The sequence below is a fragment of the Lontra canadensis genome, unplaced genomic scaffold (genome assembly GCF_010015895.1).
Source record: "Lontra canadensis isolate GAN:19392208 unplaced genomic scaffold, GSC_riverotter_1.0 scaffold2, whole genome shotgun sequence".
NCBI classification, from domain to species: Eukaryota; Metazoa; Chordata; class Mammalia; order Carnivora; family Mustelidae; genus Lontra; species Lontra canadensis.
This window is the reverse complement of record NW_022630996.1, coordinates 34,812,317-34,837,664: the sequence shown is the minus strand read 5'-3', so window position 1 is coordinate 34,837,664 and position 25,348 is coordinate 34,812,317. Positions and strand designations below refer to the sequence as shown.

The 25,348-nt window shown below is 38.1% G+C and overlaps 1 protein-coding gene across 1 annotated transcript in view; it reads right to left on the bottom strand.

Moving 5' to 3' along the window:
- TBX20 (T-box transcription factor 20) overlaps positions 1-25,348 on the bottom strand; it is a 57,808-nt gene that overhangs the window by 26,670 nt on the left and 5,790 nt on the right. Inside the window, exons 4-6 of the mRNA XM_032871768.1 lie at positions 21,640-21,748; positions 17,050-17,208; positions 9,655-9,731 (exon numbers count right to left, since the gene is read on the bottom strand). Of these exons, the coding sequence (XP_032727659.1) occupies positions 9,655-9,731; positions 17,050-17,208; positions 21,640-21,748 (345 nt within the window). The remainder of the gene's footprint in view (positions 1-9,654; positions 9,732-17,049; positions 17,209-21,639; positions 21,749-25,348) is intronic.

Genomic DNA, 25,348 nt, shown 5'->3' with positions numbered 1-25,348 from the left:
TCTGACCTTCTCCTCGCTCATGCTCTCTCTCATTGTCTCTTTCTCAAATAAATAAATAAAATCTTTAAAAATATATATATAAAGTAAATAGCTGAATTAAACATAGAGCAGAAATATCAGACATATCAGTTATTACAATATTAGGAGATGGATTGCATTTCTCTATTAAAACACAAAGACCATCAGACAAAATTTTTAAAACTACAGATATTCTGTAGTTACAGAGTATCTTTAAATCTATAGATTCTCTGGGGGACCTGGGTGGCTCCATTGGTTAATCGACTGCCTTTGGCTTAGGTCATGATCCCAACGTCCTGGGACTGAGCCCACATGGGACTCCCTGCTCAGCGTGGAACCTGCTTCTCCCTCTCCCCTTGCTCATACTGTCTGTCTCTCACTCTCTTCCAAATAAATAAATAAATAAATAAAATCTTTAAAACTATAGATACTCTGTAGATATACATCATTATTTACTCGACAAGTATGTTGAGTGTGTACTATGTACCAGCCACTATTCTAGGATCTAGGGATATAGTAGGAAACAAAAGACAAAGTCCCAGGGCCCCTGGATGGCTCAGTTGGTTAAGCGGCTGCCTTTGGCTCAGGTCATGGTCCCCCAGGGTCCTGGGATGAGGCTCACATCTGCTTCCCTGTTCAGCGAGGAGTCCGTTTCTCCCTTTCCCTTTACCCCTCAACTTGTATGCTCTCTCACTCTCTCAAATAAAATCTTTAAAAAAAAAAAAGAAAAGGGCACCTGGGTGGTTCAGTGGATTGAGCCTCTGCCTTTGGCACCGGTCATGATCTCAGGGTCCTGGGATCGAGTCCCGCATAGGACTCTCTGCTCAGCAGGGAGCCTGCTTCCTCCTCTCTTCTTTGCCTGCCCCTCTCTGCCTACTTGTGATCTCTCTCTCTCTCTGTCAAATAAATAAATAAAAAATCTTAAAAAAAAAAAAAAAGACAAAGCCTCAGACCTATTCAGATTTGAGGGCAGCATATTTCTTGCAGAGGATTAAAGTGAGTATAGAGCCCCTGTGGCAAACCTGGTCCTGGGTATGCTAAGAAAAGTGAGCAAGAGAAAGAAAGGTACAAGAGTTCAGAGACAGACCTGAGAAGGCTGGGGTCAGATTCCACAGGGCCTTTCAAGCCATGTCTGAACTGGGATTTTACCATCACTGAGAAGGTGAGTCATTAGAGAGCTCTGAGCAAGAATGATGCGGTCCAACTTGCTTTCTTCAACAAGATCCTCCTGACTGTTGTACTAAAAATGGATTTAAGGGCAGTAAGAGTAGAGGTAGAAAGACTAATGAGGAGATTAGTGTAACAATCTAGGGAAGAGATGATGGTATCACAGATAAAGGTGATAGCGGTGGAGATGATAAGTAGTAACTGGATTCTTCTGAACAGTTTGAAGGATTACCTGACTGTCTGGATGTGGGAAATGAAAGAAAAAGAGGAGCCAAGGATGACCGCCAGCCTTCTGGCCAGAGCAATGTGCTGCATTGTGTCTGCAGCACAGATGGGAAGAATAAGGAAAGAACAGGCGTGGAAGAGTATGACTGGGCACTCCTGTTGCAGATATGTGAAATTCAAGGTATCCTAGAGGGAGAAGGAAGAGTAAATGAAATAGCGAGTCAGATCTTTGACTCTGAGAGGCCAGAGGCAGAGATGTAAATTGGATAGTGATCAGCATATAATGGCACAAAACTGGGTCAGATTAACCAGGAAGTAGGTGCAGACTGCGTAAAACAGGTCCCAGGACCCAGGCCCAGAACACATCACTGTCTAAAGACGGAGGACAAGAGGAAGAACCAAGCTGGGTGGGGGGAGGAAAGAATGGCCAGTAGAGGAGAATAAAAACCGGAAGAGTGAGAGGTCTTAAAAGCCAGGAGGACAGTAGGAGAGAATAAGCAGCACTGTCAAACCCGACAGACAGGCCAAAGCAGATGAGGACTGAGAGTGACCATTGGATTTAGCCATGCAGAGGTCACCGGTGACCCGGACAAGGGTGGGATGGTAGAGAAGAGGGTGAAAGTCTGAAAGGCAGGGTAGGAAAGACAAAGGGAAGAGAATACACATAACTCTTTAAGCAGCTTTACTATGAGACGGAGCAGAAAACTGAAGAGTTGGTAATTGAAGAGACAAGTGGAATCAAGAGAAGGTTTGTTCCTTCATGGAAGAAATGTCAGGATATTGGATGATGCAAGAAAGAGGGGGGTATCCTGCTGTAGTAACAAGAGTTTTTTAAATTAAAAGGCAAATAAAGCAAAAATTTTAAAAGCATAATAATATAATACTAGGTAAAGTAGAATCCAAGACAAAGAGCATTAAATGGGATATATTTACTGATAAACTATGGAACTTAAGTAGTTTAATAAGTCTTCCCAACGAGTACTACACCCAAGGGCACCCGGGTGGCTCAGTTGGTTAAGCATCTGCCTTCTGCTCAGGTCATGATGCCAGGGTCCTGGGATCAAGCCCCACATCTGCTCCTTCCTCACCTCCCATTCATGCTCTCTCGCTCTCTCTCTCTTAAAATAAATGGATAAAATCTTTACAGGAAAAGAAAAAAAAGTACTGCACCCAGATGAATTTATAGGCAAGACTGTAAAATCACTTCCTTGCTATTTAAACTGATCTAGACAACAAAGAGAAGGAACATATTTCAACTCATTTGAACAAACTAGCAGAAACCTGATACCAAAAACTGACAGAAAGGAAAGAAGAAAAAAGTCAAATCTGTTTCAAAGAATGATTTAAAAAAAAAAAAGAAACAAACTTAAGTACAATACAAGTAAATTAAATCCACCATGTATTATAAGAAAGCCAGATAAAATCAAGACAGGATTTATTCTAGGAATAAATGGAAAATTCAACATAGACACTATGAGTATAATTGATACTATTATTATTTTAAAGTAGAAAAATAAAACTGTCTAAAATGTTAAAAGAGCATTAAATGTAATTTCAACTAATATTCAGAATAACAAAAAATTCTTTAGGCATAGAAGGGTATTGCCTCAATATGATAAAGAATATCCTCCTGAAACCCATAGCCAATGAAAATCATATATAATGACCAAACATTAGAGGCATTGTTAAACAAGTCAAGAACAAGAGAAAAATGCCAACAATCATCATTACTTTTCAGTAGGGTCCTGGAAAATTTAAGTCAGTTCAATACAAGGAAAAGACATTTTTAAAAGCATAGCTATTAGAAAGAAATACATAAAATTATCATTTTTTACAAATTATATAGCAATCTAACTGGAAAATTCAAGAGACTAAAAGGAAAAATTATTAAAACTATTTTTTTGAAGTTCAGTAAAATGGCAGTACGCCAAAGACATAGGAATCAATAGCTTTTTACAGACTAAACTAGGTAGATTTCTGATTAAAAATTCTACTTCCAAAAGCAAGCTCTGGAAAAAAAAAAAAAAAAAAAAAAAAAAAAGCAAGCTCTTTCCTCCCAAAAAACTTTACTACAGTACTATTCAATACAAAGGTAGTGTGAGCCATATATGCAATTTTAAATAGTCTAGATATCACATTTTTTTAAATAGGTGAAATTAATTAATTTTAATATATTTTATTTAACCCAACATATGTCCAAAATATTATTTTAACACCTAACAATATTTTAAAACTTGAGATATTTTCCTTCTTTGTTCAAGGAGCCGTCAAAATAATGGGGTTTGGTTTTTGTACTTACAGCACATCTCAATGTAGAAAAGCCACATTTCAAGCCCTCACTAGCCATCTGTGGGCAGTAGCTATTGATTAAATTGGACAGTGTAGCTCTAGTAGACCTACCTATAATCCTAAGAAAATACAGGCAGGACTTACAAACTTGAAAATATCAAAACTTCTGGGGCACCTGGGTGGCTCAGTGGGTTAAGCCTCTGCCTTTGGCTCAGGTCATGATCTCAGGGTCCTGGGGATCCAGCCCCACCATCAAGCCCCACCATGGAGCCCCTGCCTCTGGCTCTCTGCTCAGCAGTGCTTCACCCCCACCCCACTACCGCCCCGGTCTCCACCCTCCCCACCTCTCTGCCTACTTGTGATTTGTCTGTCAAATAAATAAAAATCTTAAAAAAAAAAAGAAAGAAAGAAAATATCAAAACTTCTAAAGAACTTAAGAAGACATTTCAGTAAAAGGACAAATATATGACATATTCCTAGAAGGAAGTTCCAAAACTGTAAAGATAACAATTTTCTCTCCCAAATCACTGTATAAATTGAACATAAGACCAGTCAAAATTCCAAAGACTTTTTTGGGAAGACCTGACAAAATGGATCCAAAGACTGGAAGTGTAAATATCAAAGAATATAAAGAAAATTTGAAAATAACAAGTAAGGGACACCTGGGTGGCTCAGTTGGTTAAGCAGCTGCCTTCAGCTCAGGTCATGATCCCAGCGTCCTGGGATGGAGTCCCACATCCGGCTCCTTGCTCAGTGGGGAGCCTGCTTCTCCCTCTGACTCTGCCTGCCACTCTGTCTGCCTGTGCTCGCTCTTGCTCTCGCGCTCTCTATCTCTGACAAATAAATAAATAAAATCTTTAAAAAAAAAAAAAAAGAAAAGAACAAGTAAAAAGGTTTGGAGTTTGCCATATCAGGTATCTAAGTATCATCAAATATTTATGCATTTTATCAATTTACAAAAATAAAAACAATATTGGAAGATCAATAAAGAGACTACAAAAACTACTACAGGCAAAAATTTAGTATATGATAGAGGGAATTATAAATAAGTACGAAAGGAATATGTTAGTTAATACATGGTATTGGAACCACTTATAAAAAACAGACATGTCCCTGTATATTTTTTAATAATATTTTTGTGATAAAATATTCTATTTATCAAAAACATAGAAAGCCAATTTCAAACTGATAAAATGGTTCCAATATATAAGCAATAAAAATACTCATGTAAGTAGTTTACAAAGATCAATAAAAGATAAACAATCAAAAAGAAAAAAAAAAGCTAATGACATAAACAGGCCAATTTACAAAAGGAAGTACAAATTTCCTATCAAATTGGCAAAGATGAAAAATTATGTTTGACAAGGGTACAAGAAATGGGCACTCTTGACAATGCCATGGACAATCATTCTTGAAGGAAACCTGGCATTTTGTATGAAAAGCCTTAAAAGTGTGTATTATCTTTCCCATTATATAAAGTATCTAAACTAGGCAAAATCATAAAGAAAGAAAATAGAACAGATACTACCAGGGACTGGGGGAGGAGGAATGGAGAGTTATTACTTAAAATAATGAGTACAGATTTTCTATTTAGGATGATGGAAACACTGTAAATGTAAATGTAAAATATAATATGGGGATGGCTGCACAACATTTGAATATACTGAATTGTTTACTTAAAAATGATTAAAATGGGGGTGTCTGGGTGGCTCAGTGGGTTAAGCCTCTGCCTTCAGCTCAGGTCATGATCTCAGGGTCCTGGGGTGTAGCCCCCATTGGGCTCTCTGCTCAGCAGGGAGCCTGCTTCCCCCCCTCCGCCCGCCTGCCTCTCTGCTTACTTGTGATCTCTGTCAAATAAATAAATAAAATCTTTTTTAAAAAATGATTAAAAGGGTAAACTTTATGTTGCATGTTACCATGATTTTTTTAAATTCCACTGCATGGCCGTACACATTTATTAAACCGTTTTTCTATTAGTGAATATTTAGGTCTTTCTCAAAGTTTTAACAAATAAAAAGATTATGATTTTTAAAAGTATATCCCTGGGGTGCCTGGGTGGCTCAGTGGGTTAAAGCCTCTGCCTTCAGCTCAGGTCATGATCTCAGGGTCCTGGGATTGAGCCCTGCATCAGGCTCTCTGCTCAACAGGGAGCCTCCTGCTTCCTCCTCTCTCTCTCTGCCTGCCTCTCTGCCTACTTGTGATGTCTGTCAAGTAAATAAATAAATCTTTAAAAAAAAAAAGTATATCCCTTTCTGCCCATGGGTCCTGTCCTCATGCTTTAATAAAACCACCATTTGGCACAAAAAAATAAAAAATAAAAAATAAAAATAAAATAAAAATAAAAATAAAAAAAAGTATATACCTAGACCCAGCATTTTTATTTGTTAGTATTTATCCTATGGTAATAATAAAGAATATAGGAAAGGTATATATTTTCCTCCTAGCTCTGTCTGTAATAATGAAAAGTGGGAAACCTAAATAACTCAGATAGAGGATTGGTCAAATAAATGATCATATACAGTAGAAAATTAGGCAGCCATTAAAAAGTATACTACAGACATATCTACTGATATTAAGCAGAAATGATTAAAAATAGTATGTATGCAGGGCGCCTGGGTAGCTCAGTCAGTTCAAGCCTCTGCCTTCGCCTCTGGTCGTGATCCGAGGGTCCTGGGATCGAGCCCCACATTGGGCTCTCTGCTCAGGAGGGGGCCTACTTCCCCCCACCCCCATCTCTCTGCCTGCCTCTCTGCCTACTTGTGATCTCTCTCTCTAATAAATAAATAAAATCTTAAAAAATAAAAATAGTATGTATGTAAACGTTAAAGGAAGTAAATATTCATACATGTCATAGGAAAGTACCTAGAAGAATATCTTTGCCGGTGGATATCTCTGAGTGAATGGGATTTGTTACCTATTTAAGCTCTTCTTCTTATTTGTTAGCATTTTTCTACAATGAGCATGAACTCTCTCTGGAGGAAAAAAAAAAAAAAAACTATCAAAAGAAAATTTTGAAGAAATCACTGAAAAATGCTCCTAGTTATTTTTCCTCAAAAGTAACACCATGCTTTCCCTTACTGTACAAAGCACCCCCCCAAAAAAAGAAAACACTAAGTGACAGTCTGTTTATTATTCTCTGACATACCAGCAGATAATTCTTTTCCTAAACAAAATAACTATAAATTCGGTTATATTAAGAAATCCCTTTGGGCTTTTGGTTTGCTTCTAAGCTGTCCATTATAGGTATATGTGCAAAGCATCTAATGAATGAAGGAGATGCTGTCACTGGAGAATAAGGCTACACATGGAGCATTCGAGACATTCAAGTATCTGCACAGGACCTAGTAAAATGAGAGCAGGGAAACTGTAATGCCTTATACAGAATCCCAAATGCTTGTGCAATTGTAAAGGAAATAATACAATGAGTTTGGAGGTATAAGGCAAACAGATCCAGTCCCAACAACATTTTTCTTTGGGTGTCCCACACATAAGTTGTAAATCTGGAACAGGAAACTTGAAATCATTAAGGTCACATATTTATAACATCATATTCAATTAGGTTAGAAAAGTGCAATTTCTGTCATCATGTCATAAAAAGATGTGTTTTTGTCTCAGATCTCTTATAGGAAAAGTCCCCTATATTGTTACAGATAGGGCTGTTTTCAATCAGTTACAAGGAGCAATTCAATTACTAGATGGTTTAGTGCAGTAACTGACTCCAGACTAATTTAATTTCTTTAGGTCTCTAAAGATCAATTGATCTGATTTGACCCATCCCCAAAGGCTGTTTAGGGAAAATTCAGACTTAAATACCTGGAAATGAAATCCAAAACCTTGGCCAATTTCACACTAGTTAGGTCATCCTGCAAACTTTCAGCTGGTCACAGAAGATGCCCTCTTCGCCCTCAGACCATTGAAAGCTACTCAGCTTCACAGACATGTGAGTGCTCCTCACAGCAGGATGTTTATTCGATCAGTGGAAAATGTGCCTGCATGCATTATCAAATCTGCTGTTCTAAAGGGCAGTCTGGGGACTCGTATCTCATGAGCACACGTGCAAATAAGGGGCTATTTTTACTCCAGGAGTAGTTTATTAAGACTATTAGACTTACACTTAAATGGGGCAAAAATTTATAATTATTTCACATTTTTAGATTTATAAAGTGTTTCATAAATGCCACCTTACTTGATTCTCATAATAAACTTTTGAATGAGCGGGGTTATTTTTCCCATCTTCTAGGTGAGGGGACAAAGGCTAGGAGACTTCTCCAGGATCACTCAGCCAGTAGAAGGCAGAGCTGGGACCCTAACCCATGAGTTTGTCTCCCAGTAGATCATGCTCACCCCCTGATCTGAGACAGAAGGTAAAAACACACCACTACTGTCGCACTGAGCCACTGTCTTCATTCTCACCTGCTACCTGACTGAAATGGAGAGGTTCATTGCTTCTGGTTCTCCAGAAATAAGAGATGAAAAAGATCATGCCTAAATGACAGCAGCCTTTATCAATGGACTTATTTGTCACCCACACTGCTAATGCCACATTCTCTGTGACTTGGGTCTCAAGGCCTATCTGCTTGCCTATGTCCCACCTCACTGGGGAGCTATCCATTTGGTGTCTCAGTGCAGTCTGCAATCGACTTTCAACCACAAACTCAAGTTTCCTTCCCTGATCTCAGCACCCTCAACCATTTGTCAAGTTCTCCAATGACTTAATTTCTCCCTTCTACTTAAATCCCACAGCACCTGCTCCACTCTCAGCCTCTCCTGCTGGCTTCTCTGCCTCCCTACTGAGCCTCTATATCTTTTCCTCCAAATCAAAACCACCCCGTGATACCTGCTACTTGGGAGGGCAGAGGGAAGGATCAGACAGCTATTGCTAAAATGTGCAATGACCCCTTCATTTGCATTTCTAGGACAAGTTGGAGAGAAGTGGCAAAATCAGGAGACGTGACCATGTGTCAGGTAACAAAGAGTGTGAAAGACATGTGTAGCAGCTGGTGGGGAGGAAATCACACAAAGATTTGGAGGTAAAATACACCAGAGGCCTGGTGGCTAGGGTATGCCACCTGTCAAATGTAGACTCCGGGCCACACAAAAGATGTAGAGAAGATGAATAAGGTCTAAAGATCTAATGTATAACATAGTGACTAGAGTTGATAACACTGTATTGTATAATTGAAGTTGCCAAGAGAGTAGAACTTAAATATTCTCACACAAAAAAGAAGTACAGAAAGTTCCATAGTACAGGTAAGGGATACAAATAATCAGTTAGGTTGAAAAATCTTCTCCCTAAAAAAAATGCATTATTTTTTGGCATTCCTATGGGCAAGCTGCGGATCTCAACATAGACATTACTCACCACATAGAGGATCTCACACTGCATAAACCATTTTAACTAAGTTAAAAGTTGAGTAAGTTACAGGCACATGATTCTCGTTTGTCTTCTTAAAGGTTCTGAGACCTGATGTCTCTCCTATTAAATATAAGCAGTCTATGCCACGTTTAAAATATGGGCCTTGAATTAAATGACATCTCCTTGCTTCAAAGTTCCAAACAACTCATATTCTTCATGCTAGCAAATATGTCCACTTCAGAAAACAAAGGCTATCAGGATTCCATGTCTCTGCAGATTACCACCTAAGAGAGGAAGCTTAGCATCATCAAAAGGACTGAGTCTTTGATAAGGAAGAAATCCTATTTTTTACAGTTGAGTCAATGTCCTGACCAAAGAAACCACCTCCTCACAAACACAGATGCAGGTGCGGCAGCTGTCCCAGTTTAAGCAGCCACATGTCTACAGGGCTTCTAGGTGGAAGGGAAGGTGGGGTGTGGGATCGGAGACTATCTACAGTAAGGTTATGGCACTTTGGCGTTGAAAGGACTGTGTTCTTACAAACCCACTCTTCTCCTTATCTTATCTGGACAGAAAAGTAGATAGAAAATTCTCATTACCTCTCAATGTCAGTGAGCCTGGAGGAGTCCCGGAAGCCTTTGGCAAAAGGGTTGCTATCTATTTTCAGCTTGGTTATCTGCAAAGGAATGAATGGGTAACAGAACAATATCATTTCCGAGGTCAAGGAAGTGAAATCAGAAATAAAGAGTTTGTTCATTTCCCAGGCCACCCCAAGAATACTTAATGTTTCTTAGGATCTTGAGAAGGGTGGAAAGTGATAGAGAAATTCACGGGAGGGATGACTCACAGCCAGGTGGGACAACTGGTCAGGGAGGGCCTCAGAGATGAGGGATTTGAGGACTGCCTGGTCTCCTAGAAAATAGCCTGAAGGTCAATGGATAGAGAGAGTTAGGGAGGGGGCCTTTCCAGAATGGCCCAGTGAAGAATTTAAGAGAACTGTGAAAGGCTAGGGCTTGCCTGGGGAATGGGAGAGCCCAAGAAGGCCAGCATTGGTGGGTAATGGGAAACAAACAAAAATGTTGCCTCCTGCTGACTTGGCAGCATCATTTGTGAATCCTATGGGCACATATAGATAACATAATGGAGAAAAAGATCAAATGGCCAATAACAGTTTCATGTTCAATACTCTATTGAAATACATGACAAATACATGATATAAACCTTTCAGAATATAAATTTATCCCTGCTCTCCTTTCCATCTGACTAAATTAGAATCAACCAGTCTTTTGTTTTCCTCCCATACAATGCTATTTATAGAGTCTGTGCTTGTATAAAAGAAAATATTCCCTAATAAGAATCATAGTCTGAAGTATTAAGTATCTAAGAGGAGCTAGTCATAATTCCCACAGCATTAATATTAATGTAAAAAGATCCACTAAATCATATGCACAGTGCCTCCAAAGAAACAGACATTAGGTTGTGAAGCAAAAAAAAAAAAAAAAAAAAAAAAAAGCACTGATTAAAAGACACTTGACTTATAAAATTCCTGATTAGAGCCAAAAAGAACCCATGAGGACCAAGACACAGCTTGTCCCTATCTGAACTAGAACTTCAAACACTCTTAAAGACAGTCCCAGCTCACCGGCATCAGAACAAGAACCCACGCTAACCTTTAGAGAGAGATACACAAAATAATCTTAACCTGGAGAAAAGGTTATACGTTGAAGCATGTCCTCCTCACAAACACTAAACACAATCAAAATAGATAGCTTGAAATACTCTCTCACCAAAACGCAACTTCTTCTCTGATCAGAGTGTATGAGCTATGCATTTTAAATCATTAACACCTAAAGAACTGCCTTTTTCATTACAAAAGAAAGGCATTATTTCCCTTTTCGAATTTTCTGAACATGAGCTAACCAATGCACATGCTGCAAAGAAGCTATTTACCTCACTTAAAATAGAACTTCCCACACTCTCCTATCCAGAGACCCTCCTTTTTCTGTCATGAACATTGACCAGTTATAAGATTATTTGATAGTATTAATTTTTAAGAGGGCTTGCCAGTATTTCACAAGTGCTCATTGTTCACCTGTTCACTCTAGTGCAGCCAAAAAAAAAAAAAAAAAAAAAATTACTGATTTCCTTTTCAGCTTAGTTAATGGACATGGTAAACAAGGAAGGAAGGAGGAAAACTTCTTCGTGAATAACAACAGGTATTTTAAATTTGCATATAAAGAAAGACATAGGAACCTCTGAGGTTCTAACTGTAAGGTGTGGCCATGCAGAGTGGCTGCCACCACGTCAAAGCCATGGATTTTCTCAGGGCTGGAGTCTGTTTCAGTCATCCTTCAGACTATGATTTAGTTTTGCAGGTCCACTTTCAGGATGCAGGAGAAAATTTTATTTGTTTCAAATAAACTGGAAGCATCTTCAGAAAGCACAAGCAATTCGTATGCTCTAAGATTATAAAACACCAACAAGATTTTTAAATTCTCAGGCACTGCGTCTCTTTCTACTGAATAATTACAAGTTAAAAAATGCCTTCTATTTCTCAAATGCTTTCTAGTTCATGAAAATGCTTTCAAAGTAATTCATTGACAAATATTTAATGCGAACGGACGACTTATCGTGCACTATGCTAAGTGTTGGACGGGCCGAGATAAAGAGCATGCGTGCCCTGCCCTAATGGTGCTTCAACGGGCCAGGCACAAGCGGAGGGATACATAGCTAAGCAGAACTGAAGCCGATTCCCGGGCCGCCACGGGCCGCCACGGGCCGATTCACATCCGCCGCGGGGTTAGTGACTTAAGGGTCAACCAAACCCAGATGAAAATTTCCAACTGCAACTGTGAGGAAGAACAATGAAGTCAAGCCTTCTTTCAAGCTCAATCCCTATAAGCTAATTAATAAAATTTAAAAGGGAATAGATAAAATTTCATGGAGACAGTGGCAGATATCTGATGGAAAAAGTCCTTGGACAGCCGTTCCTCTAAGATGCGGACCGTATCTCGCTTTGAGTCTTTCCAAACTAAAAGAATAGTAAGTACGACCTATCTGTTGTGATGATTAAAAGGCTTTTGATCTGCTTGGTCCCTGTGAAGGATTTTGAAAATTGTATTTGCTTTTCTCCATTATTTCCAAAAGGGAAAGGCTATTGGCTCGGAATGGGATGACTGTCATAGAGAATCAATACTCTCAGCATGAGTGTGTCGTTCAAGGAGGACAACACCATATCTAGTATTACTCCCATAACCCTGAAGAAGTCAATTACATTCAACAGTTTTCAGATTTCCTTGGAATTTTCTTTCACTATTAGAATGTTCTATTTCCAATATCTTACTAGTCTCCCTTTCATAATGCCCAGGCAGATCACTGGTAACTTTTTTCTTTTTTTTTTCCCCACATTTTGTTATAAGTTCAAACTATAGGAAAGTTTCGAGAACAGAATTAGCTACTCTCATACACCTGGATTCACCAATTAGTTACAGCAATGATGCGACTTAAGTATGTTAATTAGAAATGGAGTTTAAGGGGTGCATGGGTGGCTTAGTGGGTTAAGCCTCTGCCTTCTGCTCAGGTCATAATCTCAGGGTCCTGGGATTGAGCCCCACATGGGGCTTTCTGCTCAATGGGGAGCCTGCTCTCTCTCTCTCTCTCTCTGCATTCTTGTAATCTCTGTCAAATAAATAAATAAAAAATCTTAAAAAAAAGAAATGGAACTTAAGCCTTTCTCTATAGACCATTTTATCTAATTCCAGGTTAAAGTATTGCTTTTGGAAGTTAAAGGAAAAAAAGCTGAATGGATGTCTAATTAATAAAATTATAGGGGGGCCCCTCAAGTAACACTACAATTTCAAACAGGTTTTATGGAGTACTGATCAGCAGTACAAAGACTGTGAGTTAAACTTCTTATTGTACTCACCGTGCTCACTGTGCTATTACTAGTCTCTGAGTTTACTGGAGTGTCAACAGTAAGCACCCCAGAAATGTTCGTTGAAGTTTGCTCCAAGGACAAGCAATCAGAAATAGGATTTCACCTTTTTACCAGTTATGGACTAGCAAAACTCTTCTTGAGTTTACAGAAATAGCACTTCATTTTGTTTCTAATTTTTAAGTAAAATAATTTTTAAATAGGATTTCAACATTCTAGGTAATCATGCATTTTTAAGAGGTCAGGCATAGATTTGATTCCATGGATATGTCAATAAAAACAGCAGTAACATAGAAAGAAATTTATTTCTGGAGATAGAGTTTTATATCCCTTTATGCCATTTGGGATAACTGAAAAGGTTATACATCTGTGAACTGATGAGAAGGCACCCAAGTTACATACAGTGATCTGAGCTGGACATCATTCCATCTGGTCCCCAATACAGAATCCCTGTCACTATGTGTGACGTTGCTGAACAACATGATCCATGTCAATGGTGATACTGTGTAAGGATCCCTAAAAGGCCAACTAACCAAATATGATATGTTTAAAAAAAAAAAAAAAACCCATATGAAACACTCAGGTACAGTTTGCAACTCAAAAGCCAAATTTAAAAGCAGCATTATTTTTCATTTGGTGAGGAAAAGGTGTTACAGGGCAGCTTTGCGTGCTTATGAAATCCCACAGTTCTGTGTGTGCTGAGGACAGGCAAATCACAGACTAATTCAGGCTAAAACACACCGCTATTTTTTCATCTGTTATCTCAATAATATAGGACATAATGCATTTCTTTGCCAGAAAATTCACTCCCAACATCTCCTTTATCTATAGATAATAACCGTATGCCAAACTAGAGAACAAATTTTTGACACTGCCAGCTGCGAGAGGAGAAGGGGACATTTCCCAGGGGTGATTATTCCATGCCATGTGGGATCACTGGGCTCTGAATCCAGCCACAAGGTGGAATTGGCCCTCAGAGACCATTTCTCCAATTATCAGGAAAAGATCTGTCCAAAGGCATTTAAAAATGAAACCTGACCTACACTTCAACTGCACAGCAATGGTCGGCCTACTCAAAAACAAGGTATGACCTTTAAATCTGAAATTATAAAATAGTTTGTTGAAAGTGTAATGTATTTATGTTTCATCTAATAATGTAAAGAAATGCAATCATTTCCTCGAAAAAAAAAAAAAAAGCAAAATATGCCCCATTTTCATTTCTTATAAATAAAACTACCAGCCACAGTACATGAGAAGCTTTTTCACAAATTCTGTTGGAAACTGATTTTACTTTCAATAGATATAAAAATAACAGTCCTGTCCAAAGTTTAAGAGATATGAAGGTGACAGGGGCCTGGGTGGCTCAGTGGATTAAAGCCCCTGCTTTCGGCTCAGGTCATGATCCCAGGGTCCTGGGATCGAGCCCCACATCGGGCTCTCTGCTCAGCAGGAGGCCTGCTTCCCTTCCTCTCTCTCTCTGCCTGCCTCTCTGCCTTAGTTGGATCCTAGTTCAAAGGGGGTAAATGAAAGGTCATAAAAAACATTTGTTGGTCCTCCTGGAAATTTTAGTATGAACTGAATTTTAGAAGACACTAAGGAATAATTCTTATTAATTTTCTTAGCTGTGAAAAAGACATAGTGCTTACAAAAACAATATTCTTATTGTCAGTATATACTTATAGAAGTACTGACAGGTAAAGTACCATGATGTATGCTATTTAGTTTCAAATGATTCAGGGAAGGAGAAAAGTACAGAGAAATAGGGCAGGCGAGGTCCAGCAAGGTGACCTTGGATGGGAAATTTAACCCCACGTCTCAATTTTCCCAGCTATAAATGCAACATACAAAGGCTATTTGTTCCTATTTTATAATATCCTTGTGAAGATTAAGTAAGACAATGCGCTTTAAATGGTCCCTAGCACCTAGTAAGTACCCAAATATTAGCTATGATTACAATTATGTAGATAAAACCTCTGATTCCAGGGTACCATGAGCTGAGAGGTCCTGCCAACATTTATTCAGGATTGCTCCTTCACCTATTAAACTAAATCTAAGGTGTTATTATTAGAAACTTTTCTTCAATTTTCTTCAGTTGGTAATTTTCACTTAAAAAAAACCAATTTATCTATTCTTGCTTTGGTTTTCTTTACAGAGAATTCTGATAAAAGCAATGAAATTTTTACATGACAAGTTTCTGTTTTAGTCTCAAACATCAACAGACTTCTTGTAGAAGTACAAATCTACCATCTTATAGTATAAAAGCTATAAAAGTCTTATAGTATAAAAGCTATAAATTCAAATTCGTGTAAAATGAATGTTTCAGGAATGTTCTCTGAATCTATATATGTGTTACATGTGTCCTCAGATAAAAACTGGGTTAAAGTTTCAGATTCCCAGTGAAACAGTATTAGGGTTTTACACCCTGGTAGGCTTCAATCTACAGCCAGCTTTCTAGCTTGGGCATTCTCTGGAAGTTTCTACTCTTGCGTTGTTGCTTTAGAGTTAACCGAAAAGTTTTAATACTTTGCTTCTACTTTAAGATGATTAGTATGATAACATTTGTACCTTCATCTACCTCATTAAAAAAATGTGCCACTAACAGTTTAAAATCAGAAAAAGTGACAGAGCCTCTTTGAACATACTAGAAACAGTCCGATAGTTGCCATATGCCTTATTTTTAGGGTTCCTGACAGTTTCCAAAGGCATGTTTACACACAGCACCACATTTGATCCTCACAGGAATTCCCCAGATGTTCTAGGCAGTTCTTAGCTCCATTTAACAGGTAAGGAAAATGGCAGCCACAGTGGTGAACTAAAATCTACTCCAAGTCAGACAGAAATTATAGGTGCTTATGCTTTACAGATACACATCCACTCCTGCCTTTTGCTCATTTCCCTCCCCTGGGCTCCCATTTCCTCATTTGTGTAGGGTTACCTGGGCTCTCAGCTTCACCTTCTTACTTTTGTTGAGAGACACAACATCGTATCTCCTCTGGCTGACCTATCCCACCCTGGCCTCTGAGCCCTCTATCAGGCATCACCTTATAATTACTGGCTCAGAACCTAATATATAACAATGTCGAAACAAGAGGAGAGCCACAGCCCTGGCTACCTGAAAACTAACCAAATAAAAGCAAGCTGCAAAGACCTAGAGAGGCCACAACCAACCAAGTTTGTCAAGTAAAGTGAATGAGTTCCTTTTACTGAAGTATATCAAAGGAATTCTATTTCTGGTCCTTCCTGGCCATGAAAAGTTACTATCCTCTCTTAGCTTCAGCTTCAGCTTCCGCACTACAGAATATTCCTGTTACCCCCGCCTTCATGCTGACTGGGAAAGAAGAAAATATATGGGGATCTCTCTACCAGCACCCAGCCCTCAGTAAAACTTTGACAGTTATTTATTCAGTTGGACGAAACCTTATGGATGAAGAAATGCATAAACTTGAAATGTGATATATATCAAAGAGTACAAACTATAAAACTCAATATTATAAGTTAGATATCTTGAAGTTAATTAAATATACACTGCTTACATGCTACAGTTTGTTATCTAAAGAGACACTTAAAATCCTTGCATTAGAATTACCTTAAATTACAGCTGAATAATCGTCACAAAATTTCTGAAGTATCAGTAGTCCGGGTAGTTGCCTGGAATACGTGTGTTAATTTAGCAGAAAATCTGAACCTCTACATTTTGTGAAGCAATGAGTATATGGTTATATACATCATGGGCCTCTACCAGAACAAAAAAAAGGAACCAGGTGATTTTCCCAAGAAGAAAATTTGAGAAGTCAGATGGAGCAGGTCTGGGTGGGAGAATGGGCAATGTACAACTGACCGAGAGTATAAAGATTTTAGAAAAGATGCTATAATACAGACCTTAGTACCCTTGAGTCATGGTCACTCAGTGCGCTTAGAGGTTCTGGGGCTAATATCCAATAGCACTCACCAAAGTGAACTTCGATTTTGAGTACCGGGAGAGCCCTTCTCTCCAAGAAAATGAAAGAAGCTCCTAATTTTTTCCCTTACGTAGGAAATGAATGGTGAATGCTGAACTCACCAGCTGATTCTGGTAGGCAGTAACTGCTGTGAAAACGGTCTCTGGAAAGATGAATGTTCTGAATTCTTCAGACTTTAGATTGAGCAGCGAGGCTGTGTGGTCTTTCTTCTTAATGATGTGCACCCGTGGCTGGTACTTGTGCATTGAGTTCAAAATTATCTATGATGAAGAGATGGGAAGTACTGAATTTTAAGGTCAAAGGCCAAAGTGCAATGAGGCAAAGAAAGAAGCATAAGATCTCAGCTTCAAATTCAAGTTTTAAGATTAGGATATACCCTTTCCATTCACAAGGCAAACGCTTTCCATCGTTGCTGTGGAGTCACAGTGGTGAAATCACATTTTATCAAAACAACTGTACACAATACAGGTTGTTTCAAGGGTCCTTTCTAAAATGATGAGGGGAAGGGTGCCTAGGATGAGCACCACATCTTCAGGTTCCCTGCTCAGCCGGAGAGTCCACTTCTCCCTCGCCCTCTGCCCTTCCCCCTGCTTGTGCATGCAGGGGCACATGCCCTTGCTCTCTTTCTGTCCCTGTCAAATTAAAAAACAAAAACACCTTTTTTTAAAAAAATGATGGGAAAAGTCATCTGAAAGATGTTGATTTTTTTTTTAATCAAGTCTTTAAAATATTTTTTGTTAGTCTGGTTAGACCAAAAGCTGTATGGTCTAAATTTTCTAAAATAAGAACTTGTACATTCTAGGAGGACAGATGCTATTTATGATTGATGGGGGATATGAAGAATTAAGAAAGGCTGTGTGGTATTAGACAGACCTCCGTTAGAGTGCTAAATCTGTTACTCTCTAGCTCCTTCATCTTGAGCCAGCTGATCTCACCTCTTCAACCTTGTTTTCTCCAATGCAAAAACATACCTCACAGAGTTGTAGGATTAGATGATGTAGCCCTTATAAATTACATAGCAAATAGGAAGTGCTCAGCAAACATGAACATTATTGTTATTCTTATTTTTTTTAATATTTTATTTATTTATTTGACAGAGAGAGAGATCACAAGTAGGCAGAGAGGCAGGCAGAGAGAGAGAGAGAGGAGGAAGCAGGCTCTCTGCCAAGCAGAGAGCCCGATGTGGGGCTCGATCCCAGGACCCTGAGATCATGACCTGAGCCAAAGGCAGAGGCTTAACCCACTGAGCCACCCACGCGCCCCTTATTCTTATTTCTGACAGCTTCATTGATTCCTGGTTCCCAGTTATAAACCAAACATGAATGACAGTGATAACTAGTGAAAGTTGCCCAACACTTAGAAATCATGATCCTACTTTTGTTAACAAGGCAGTATTTTTCCTGTATCTTTTAAATAAAATACAATGATTTGCCATTATGAAATCTGAGCTGTAAAATTCACTTTCAGATATAGAAGTTTTTCCCGTATCTTCCCTCCTGCCACACAGACAGCTACCTACATCTGCAAAACTGGGTTCCATCTTCCTGGGATATTAGCGCTCACACTGTAGGCCCTTCACCCCCAAGGGCCTGGCTCTCAGGGGAGGCAAGTGATACACACTGTGGCAGGAGCAGGGTCAATGGCATGCAGTGTTGTTAAAACTAATGGCTCCCATGTTTTCTTGGCTAACATGGGTGTGGTAGATGAGCGTTTTTGCTAGCTGACTTTAACAAAGTTAAATACTAGTCACTGTGGGATGATTAATATAGAATCAGTCTCTCCCTGTGCTGAGATATAAGTCAACTTAAAGTTACAAAGCATTAACTGGCATTGAATTTTGCACACGCCATCCTTTTATGGTCCCAAACCTGACTAGGAATAACTAAAACAAATGAGAACTTCAAATGAGTTGAAATAGACTTAAAAAAAAAAAAAAAGTCATCTCATTATATAATGTGTTTATTTCAGGGAGTTCAAGATATTTATGCTTACTCATAAAACTGGAATAAACTCAAAGTGATAAAAGTAAACTTCTAACACTGATACAAGAAAAAATCTGGGTATTCATTATATGTTGTATTAATAAATTAGAAAGAATTTTCACACACACACAGAGTCTCAATGGAAAAAGCCCTAAGCTTTAAATAATATCCCCTCTCCCATATTTACACCCTCCCAAGGTCAATTTCCTTTGGGAAAGAGTGCCAGAGAGAGACTCAAACCTCAGGCCGAATCTCAGCCCCCAAGGCTCCTTGACTCTCTGCTCAAGACCTCATGGGGCTAAGGAACACTAACAGAAACGTCAACTTTGCTTCACTGAAGATATAAATTCCCTGAAGTAAAAAATTTTCCTGTTATAAAATGAAAAGTGCATCTATAAGAAGGGGTTCTTCAGAACTAATTTAAAGAACTTGGCTGAATGACACAGGATCTAAAAATCTTTTCTTGTAGTTTTCAGAACACATTATTTATGGTGACAAAAGGTTATATTAAATAATAAAATTTCAAAGCTAATATGGATATTAACAACCATCTAAGACTAAATAATCCGTCAAGGTCTAATCTTGGCATAATCAGATGAGAACTCAGGGGTCCTAAAATACAACTTGGTGGTATTTCCACCCAGGAAGTTGATACTAAAAGGAAAACATATTAATTCTGGACAGCTGATCTCAAAATGAATTCTCAAATCTTTCTGGAAAGACCCAAATAGTGCTTCTAAAAGCTTCACACAAGGGCACCTGGGTGGTTCAGTCCATTAAGCATCTGCCTTCGGCTCAGGTCATGATCTCAGGGTCCTGGGTTCGAGCCTCATATCTGGCTCCCTGCCAGTGGGGAGCCTGCTTCTCCCTCTCCCTCTGCTGCTCCTCTGCTTATGCTCTTTGCTCTCTCTCTCGCAAAGAAATAAATAAAATCTTAAAACAAACAAACAAACAAAAAAAAAACCCACAAAACTATTCCAGGACTTTCCCAATGTTTTAAAAAATAATAAAATTAAAAATAAATAAACAAAAGCTTCACATATGGAAAATATCACAACTGTGAAAAATTTCATTTCTCCCTGCAAAGATTTCAGTGGAGTCAAGAAATGTTAATATGAATGACATTAAGAGTGATCCGGCCTGCAGAAAACATCTCCCTGATACTTCATTTTTAACCTGAAAAAAAATCCATCAATGAAAACGTCTCTTTAAAAAAGCAGAAAAAGACAATTATCCCAACATTCTTGAACATAAAAGTCAATTATCGTTTCCAATATATAAAATAACAAAAACCTATTAACCTATTTGCAACATTGCAACAGTGCCACCAGCAGAGTCATGAGTTAACCTGGTTACTCTGATTTGGTCACAAAAAACGAGGTCTCTTGTGGGCAAATTGGTGGTAGCAATGCTTAAAGGGATTGATTTGGTTCCAATTTCAGTCAAAGCATTTGAAACCATTGGCTAGAACTAATTTATATCTACTTATAACCATCCTTTCTGAGAAAAGTTCTGAAACTTCTAAATTGCACAGATCCAATAAAAACAAAAACTTTTAAGTAACAAGAGTCGTAATAAAGGGGTAGAGAGAGAATAATGATATGCAAAATATCTAAGCCAAGGGAAGCAACCAGTGAAATGCCAATGTGTTTTCTGGCAAATCAAGGCAAAAAAATAAAGAAAGAGTCCTCTCCTTATCAAAGAGAAGTGTGTAGGGGCGCCTGGGTGGCTCAGTGGGTTAAAGCCTCTGCCTTTGGCTCAGGTCATGATCCCAGGGTCCTGGGATCGAGCCCCACATCGGGCTCTCTGCTTAGCAGGGAGCCTGCTTCCTCCTCTATCTCTCTCTCTCTCTCTCTCTCTCTCCCCGCCTGCTACTCTGCCTATTTGTGATCTGTCTGTCAAATAAATAAATAAAATCTTAAAAAAAAAAAGTGTGTAAGTCCACAGTTTTCTTAGCATAAAAATCAAACAATTTTTATGTAAATCTTTCTTTTATAACACAGGATAACATCATCGTTCCTTACAAAGCAATAAACGTGTAAAGGCCTGTGTCAATGGCTATTTGTGCTATTAATTAATGAAATGGGCTCAGAATTCCAATTTCTCTTTTCCCTTATTTTGATGAACATTTTTGACACAAAATGAAATTGTTTTGTTTTTAAGACTTCTCTATGCTTTAATATTCATAAAACTCTACAATAAGCGTAGATAGTGAGTCAATAGCACATCCCCAAATTTATCTGGACATGAAACCCTTTTGTTCTATTGTGTCTCACATGAACAGGCTCTACAAAACACACTCTGGGAAATCCCCAGAGGAGGTGTCAGCCCCATTTCCTTTATGCCGTGTTATCTAACATACCACTGACAGAAATCAGATGTATAACCCAAGAACTATCATAGCCGCCAGAATGCATATTCCCTTTGTGTAGCTGGTGCAGGTAGTGAAGTAGCTGCAGTCTTGGGAAAATCACAGTTCCAAACGTCCCAGACCCTCTTGTACTGGAACGGTATACAGCATCCCTGTAAGTGGCCTCTTAAGAAGAGTAGTCAGGATTCCCTGAACAGCACAGAAATGTTCTCACAGAATGACTGAGAGATGGAAGATGGGATGGGGAGAGGGAGGGGAAGAAGACGAGACAGAGACGTTCTGAGAAACTTCTCCATTCCATCCCAAGGAATCCACATAATCCAAGGCGTGGCACTTACATGGCCATGCTGGTCCAGTTCATTGTTGGTGAGTTTCACCTTTTCAAAAGACACCATCTGCTTGAGTAGCTGCTCACCAGTAAAAGGAGAGTCTGGGTGTACATAAAGCCTAAGAAAATTGTAAGAGAATGTTATTGAGTCATCTTTTAAAAATCTGTTCTTTGTGGGTTATAAAACAGTTTGATTCTAAAGGAATACAAAAACCTCATATAAATGGTGAATTTGACTTTCCCCAGATAATCTCAAATTTAATAATCAAACAGTGTCAAAATAACTTTAAAACATCTAAATATGTTTCTTCACGTACTGACCATCTAAAAGAGGTAATACCTATTGTCGGCTCAGCAAGCCATTTTTAAAAAGGTGCATATTTTTCCATCTATCTAATCAACTATTGGTCTGCTTCAGTAAAATATGAAATTTTATTACCATTGTAGGTATTTTCAAACAAGAGACTAGTTTATACTAATTGTATAATGGGTGCGTAACATAAGTACTGCTAAAGAAATAAGTCAATCGGAGAAAGACTACTATCATATGATCTCCCTAATATGAGGAAGTAGAGATGCAACATGGGGGGATGGGGGGCAGGAAAAGAATAAATGAAACAAGATGGGATCAGAAGGGAGTCAAACCCCTAAGAGACTCTGAATGTCACAAAACAAACTGAGGTTGGCAGTGGGGAGGGAGAGGGTGGTGGGGTTATGGACATTGGGGAGGGTATGTGATACGGTGAGTGCTGTGAAGTGTGTAAGCCTGATGATTCACAGACCTGTAGCCCTGGGGCTAATAATACATTATATGTTTATAAAAAAATTAAAAAAAATTTTTTTAAAAAGTACTGCTAAAAAGCAATGAAGGCATAAAGAACTGAAGAGGAAACAATTCTAGAGAATCCATTCATTTATACTTGAAGATGACTCAGTTTGAAGTTTATCAAAACACGACAAGTAATTTAAATACAGCAGCCTGGCTAACTTTTAATAGTCCACAGATCACGGTCCATTGCTCCTTTACTACCTTAAATACTACCACTTTCATCTAGTTAAGTGCTCACTAAACGACACTGAAAATAAGCTGGGTAAATCTCAAATTATTCAGTACATTTATTCATAAAGAGCTTATGCGGGGGACACTTTGATGGGAAAAAAATGTATTTATCAAGTATTTATCATTTATTGATCAGCTACAAAATGCAAGGCAATCTATTCCTCATTCACAGTTACATGCAGGCCATCTGTTCTACCAGCAAGGATAACACCAAGTACAACTCTTTGTAAATTCTAATCCTGGTATCCACTCAACATAAGCTTTTCTGAAGTCAGGGAAGATTACAGAATTTGTGAAAGAGAAAGGATAGGACAAATCCTTTTATCCATTTAACAGGTTATTTATATCTCAATTTTTATAGGATCCTTATAATTTTAATTAAACATAAATATTATGGTTTGGGGGAAAGCCAGGGGGAAAAGTCACAAAACTTTTCCCTGCAGTACTTATGGAAAAAAAAACAAGAAGGCTGTGCCATGCTTTGTCACACAGAGGACTAAGAATTAGGTGTCCATGCTGACACGCTAAAGCCACCAGAAGCAGAGCACCAAAAAGGCACTAGAAATTCCTACCAAACCCATGGAAGAACTTTAAAGGCTTTAGAAGTGGGTTTGTCTGCCTGTTTGTTTTGGAGGTCAAAAGTGTCTTTCAATTTAAGTATTCCTTGATGACACACTCATAATATCTTTTCAAGTACACCCCTCCAAGACTAGAACTTTACACATGCAATGGTTTTACCGACCAGCACATCCTACCTACTCCATCAAAAAAAGTTTCAAAAATATTTAAACTCCTAGGAGCACATGAAATGTTCCCTCTTTATCAATTCCACATGTGTAATCACATTAATAAAGTCTAACTCATTTAAATATCAGTTACTTTAAAGACAACGAAATGTCGTATATGAAAGCACAACATTATTTTAGATAATATTTTGCCTGTTTTTGAGATCAAAATGATATTGTCAAATATTATTTGTTTTGATTAGGAACAACTGACCGGTAAACTTCCGTCTGAAATAAGCAACAAGAACCACAAGGAATTTCTACCATCAATACAAAAATGATCAACTTCGCTATTCCAAACCTTTCCCTTATGGAGCTATGAAATACAGCATTATTTTTAAATAGTAATAAAAAACATTTGTTTAAATTATCTAGCATAACCTATAACACACTAAACATTTTTATCTAATATCAATATAAATAAACTTTAGTAGGATGAATGAAAAAACATACAGGAAGCCCCTCCTCTCTCAAGTCCCCCAGGACTTAAAATTCCAGCAATAGCTTAAACATGCTTCAGTTAAGATAGTGTATTGGTACGTGCTTTCCTTCTCCATCCAGAGCAGATTAGTAACATAAACAAGGCATGTCATATTTCCAAAGTCATGCTGGCCTGCACCAGTTCCCCAAACCTTCTGATAGGAAGAAAACATATGCTAAGTAAGAGTGATTAACTTCTTAAAGGAGAGACTTTGGGGGAGGAGGGGGAAGGATTTGCTTGCAAAAATAGTTAGGAATCTGCTGAAATACCCCTTCTCTCTCTCTTTCTCATTTAAAAAGATTTTGGAGAGTTTGGAAGGAAGCCTGAGAGAAATGTGAATCAGCTACTAAATAATAAAGAGTAAAAAATACAAATAATAAACTGCTAGAAACTGGTGAATCTTGATCAATTAAAAAAAAGGGGGTATAACATTTTTTAATAAAAAGTTCTTAGTCTGCTTATTTGTTATTTAATATACTGATTTGGAAGGGGTTGGGAAGATGTCCTTCCTAGTCTCTTGTGGGAATGGAAAACTCTGAGAGGCTTCTTTTAATAAAATCTCTTCTCCAGTGTATTTAGCATACTGTAAGTTCAGTAACATGATTAAATCAGACTAAGTAAGCTTAATATTGCATCTGAACTAGTATGTACAAATTGTCTGTGTTGGTTCTGTGCCTTGACTAAAACTCCAGACTAGATACACAGAACCAGCCATAACTTCAAAATTCCTAAATCTGTATATGTAAATAAATCCTTTGTTCTGATATGAATTTCCAACCAATTACAAAAATTAGATAATCAGAAAACAACTTAAATACAGTAAGGTTTGGTTTTAGAACCCTAAATGTAAAGTCTGCTAATATCCTGTTTGTACTAAAGTATGCAGTTAGGTTCCTATAACTTAAGCTACTACTTTTTGCATAAGCTCATACATGCTCTTTTTTTCCCCTAGAAGGCTAATTTGGGTAAAGCAGCAACAATAAAAAACAGAATGTGATTTTTTAAACAGGGTTCTCCTTTCTGAAAAACATTATTACCAATGAATAGCACAAAAATAAACATATATGATCCCTAACACACCTAGTAATGTCTCACGTAAAAGAATAGTAACCTGACGTTGAATTACATGCATCTACTGAAGTTACTATGGAGAAGGGGAAAAAAAGGAGTTAGGTTTTCTTACTTAAAATGTCTGAGTCCTTTATTGGTCAAAAACAACTGCATTTCCCCAAAATGACCTTTACTGTGTGCAGATATATACTTAAAAATATTTACTTAAATATATAAAAATATTTATATATACTTAAAAATATTACTTAAAAATATTTACTATAAGCAACCCAAATGCACTCTCCTAAAACGGACTTTTAGGGCAACCACTTCCTCATTAGGT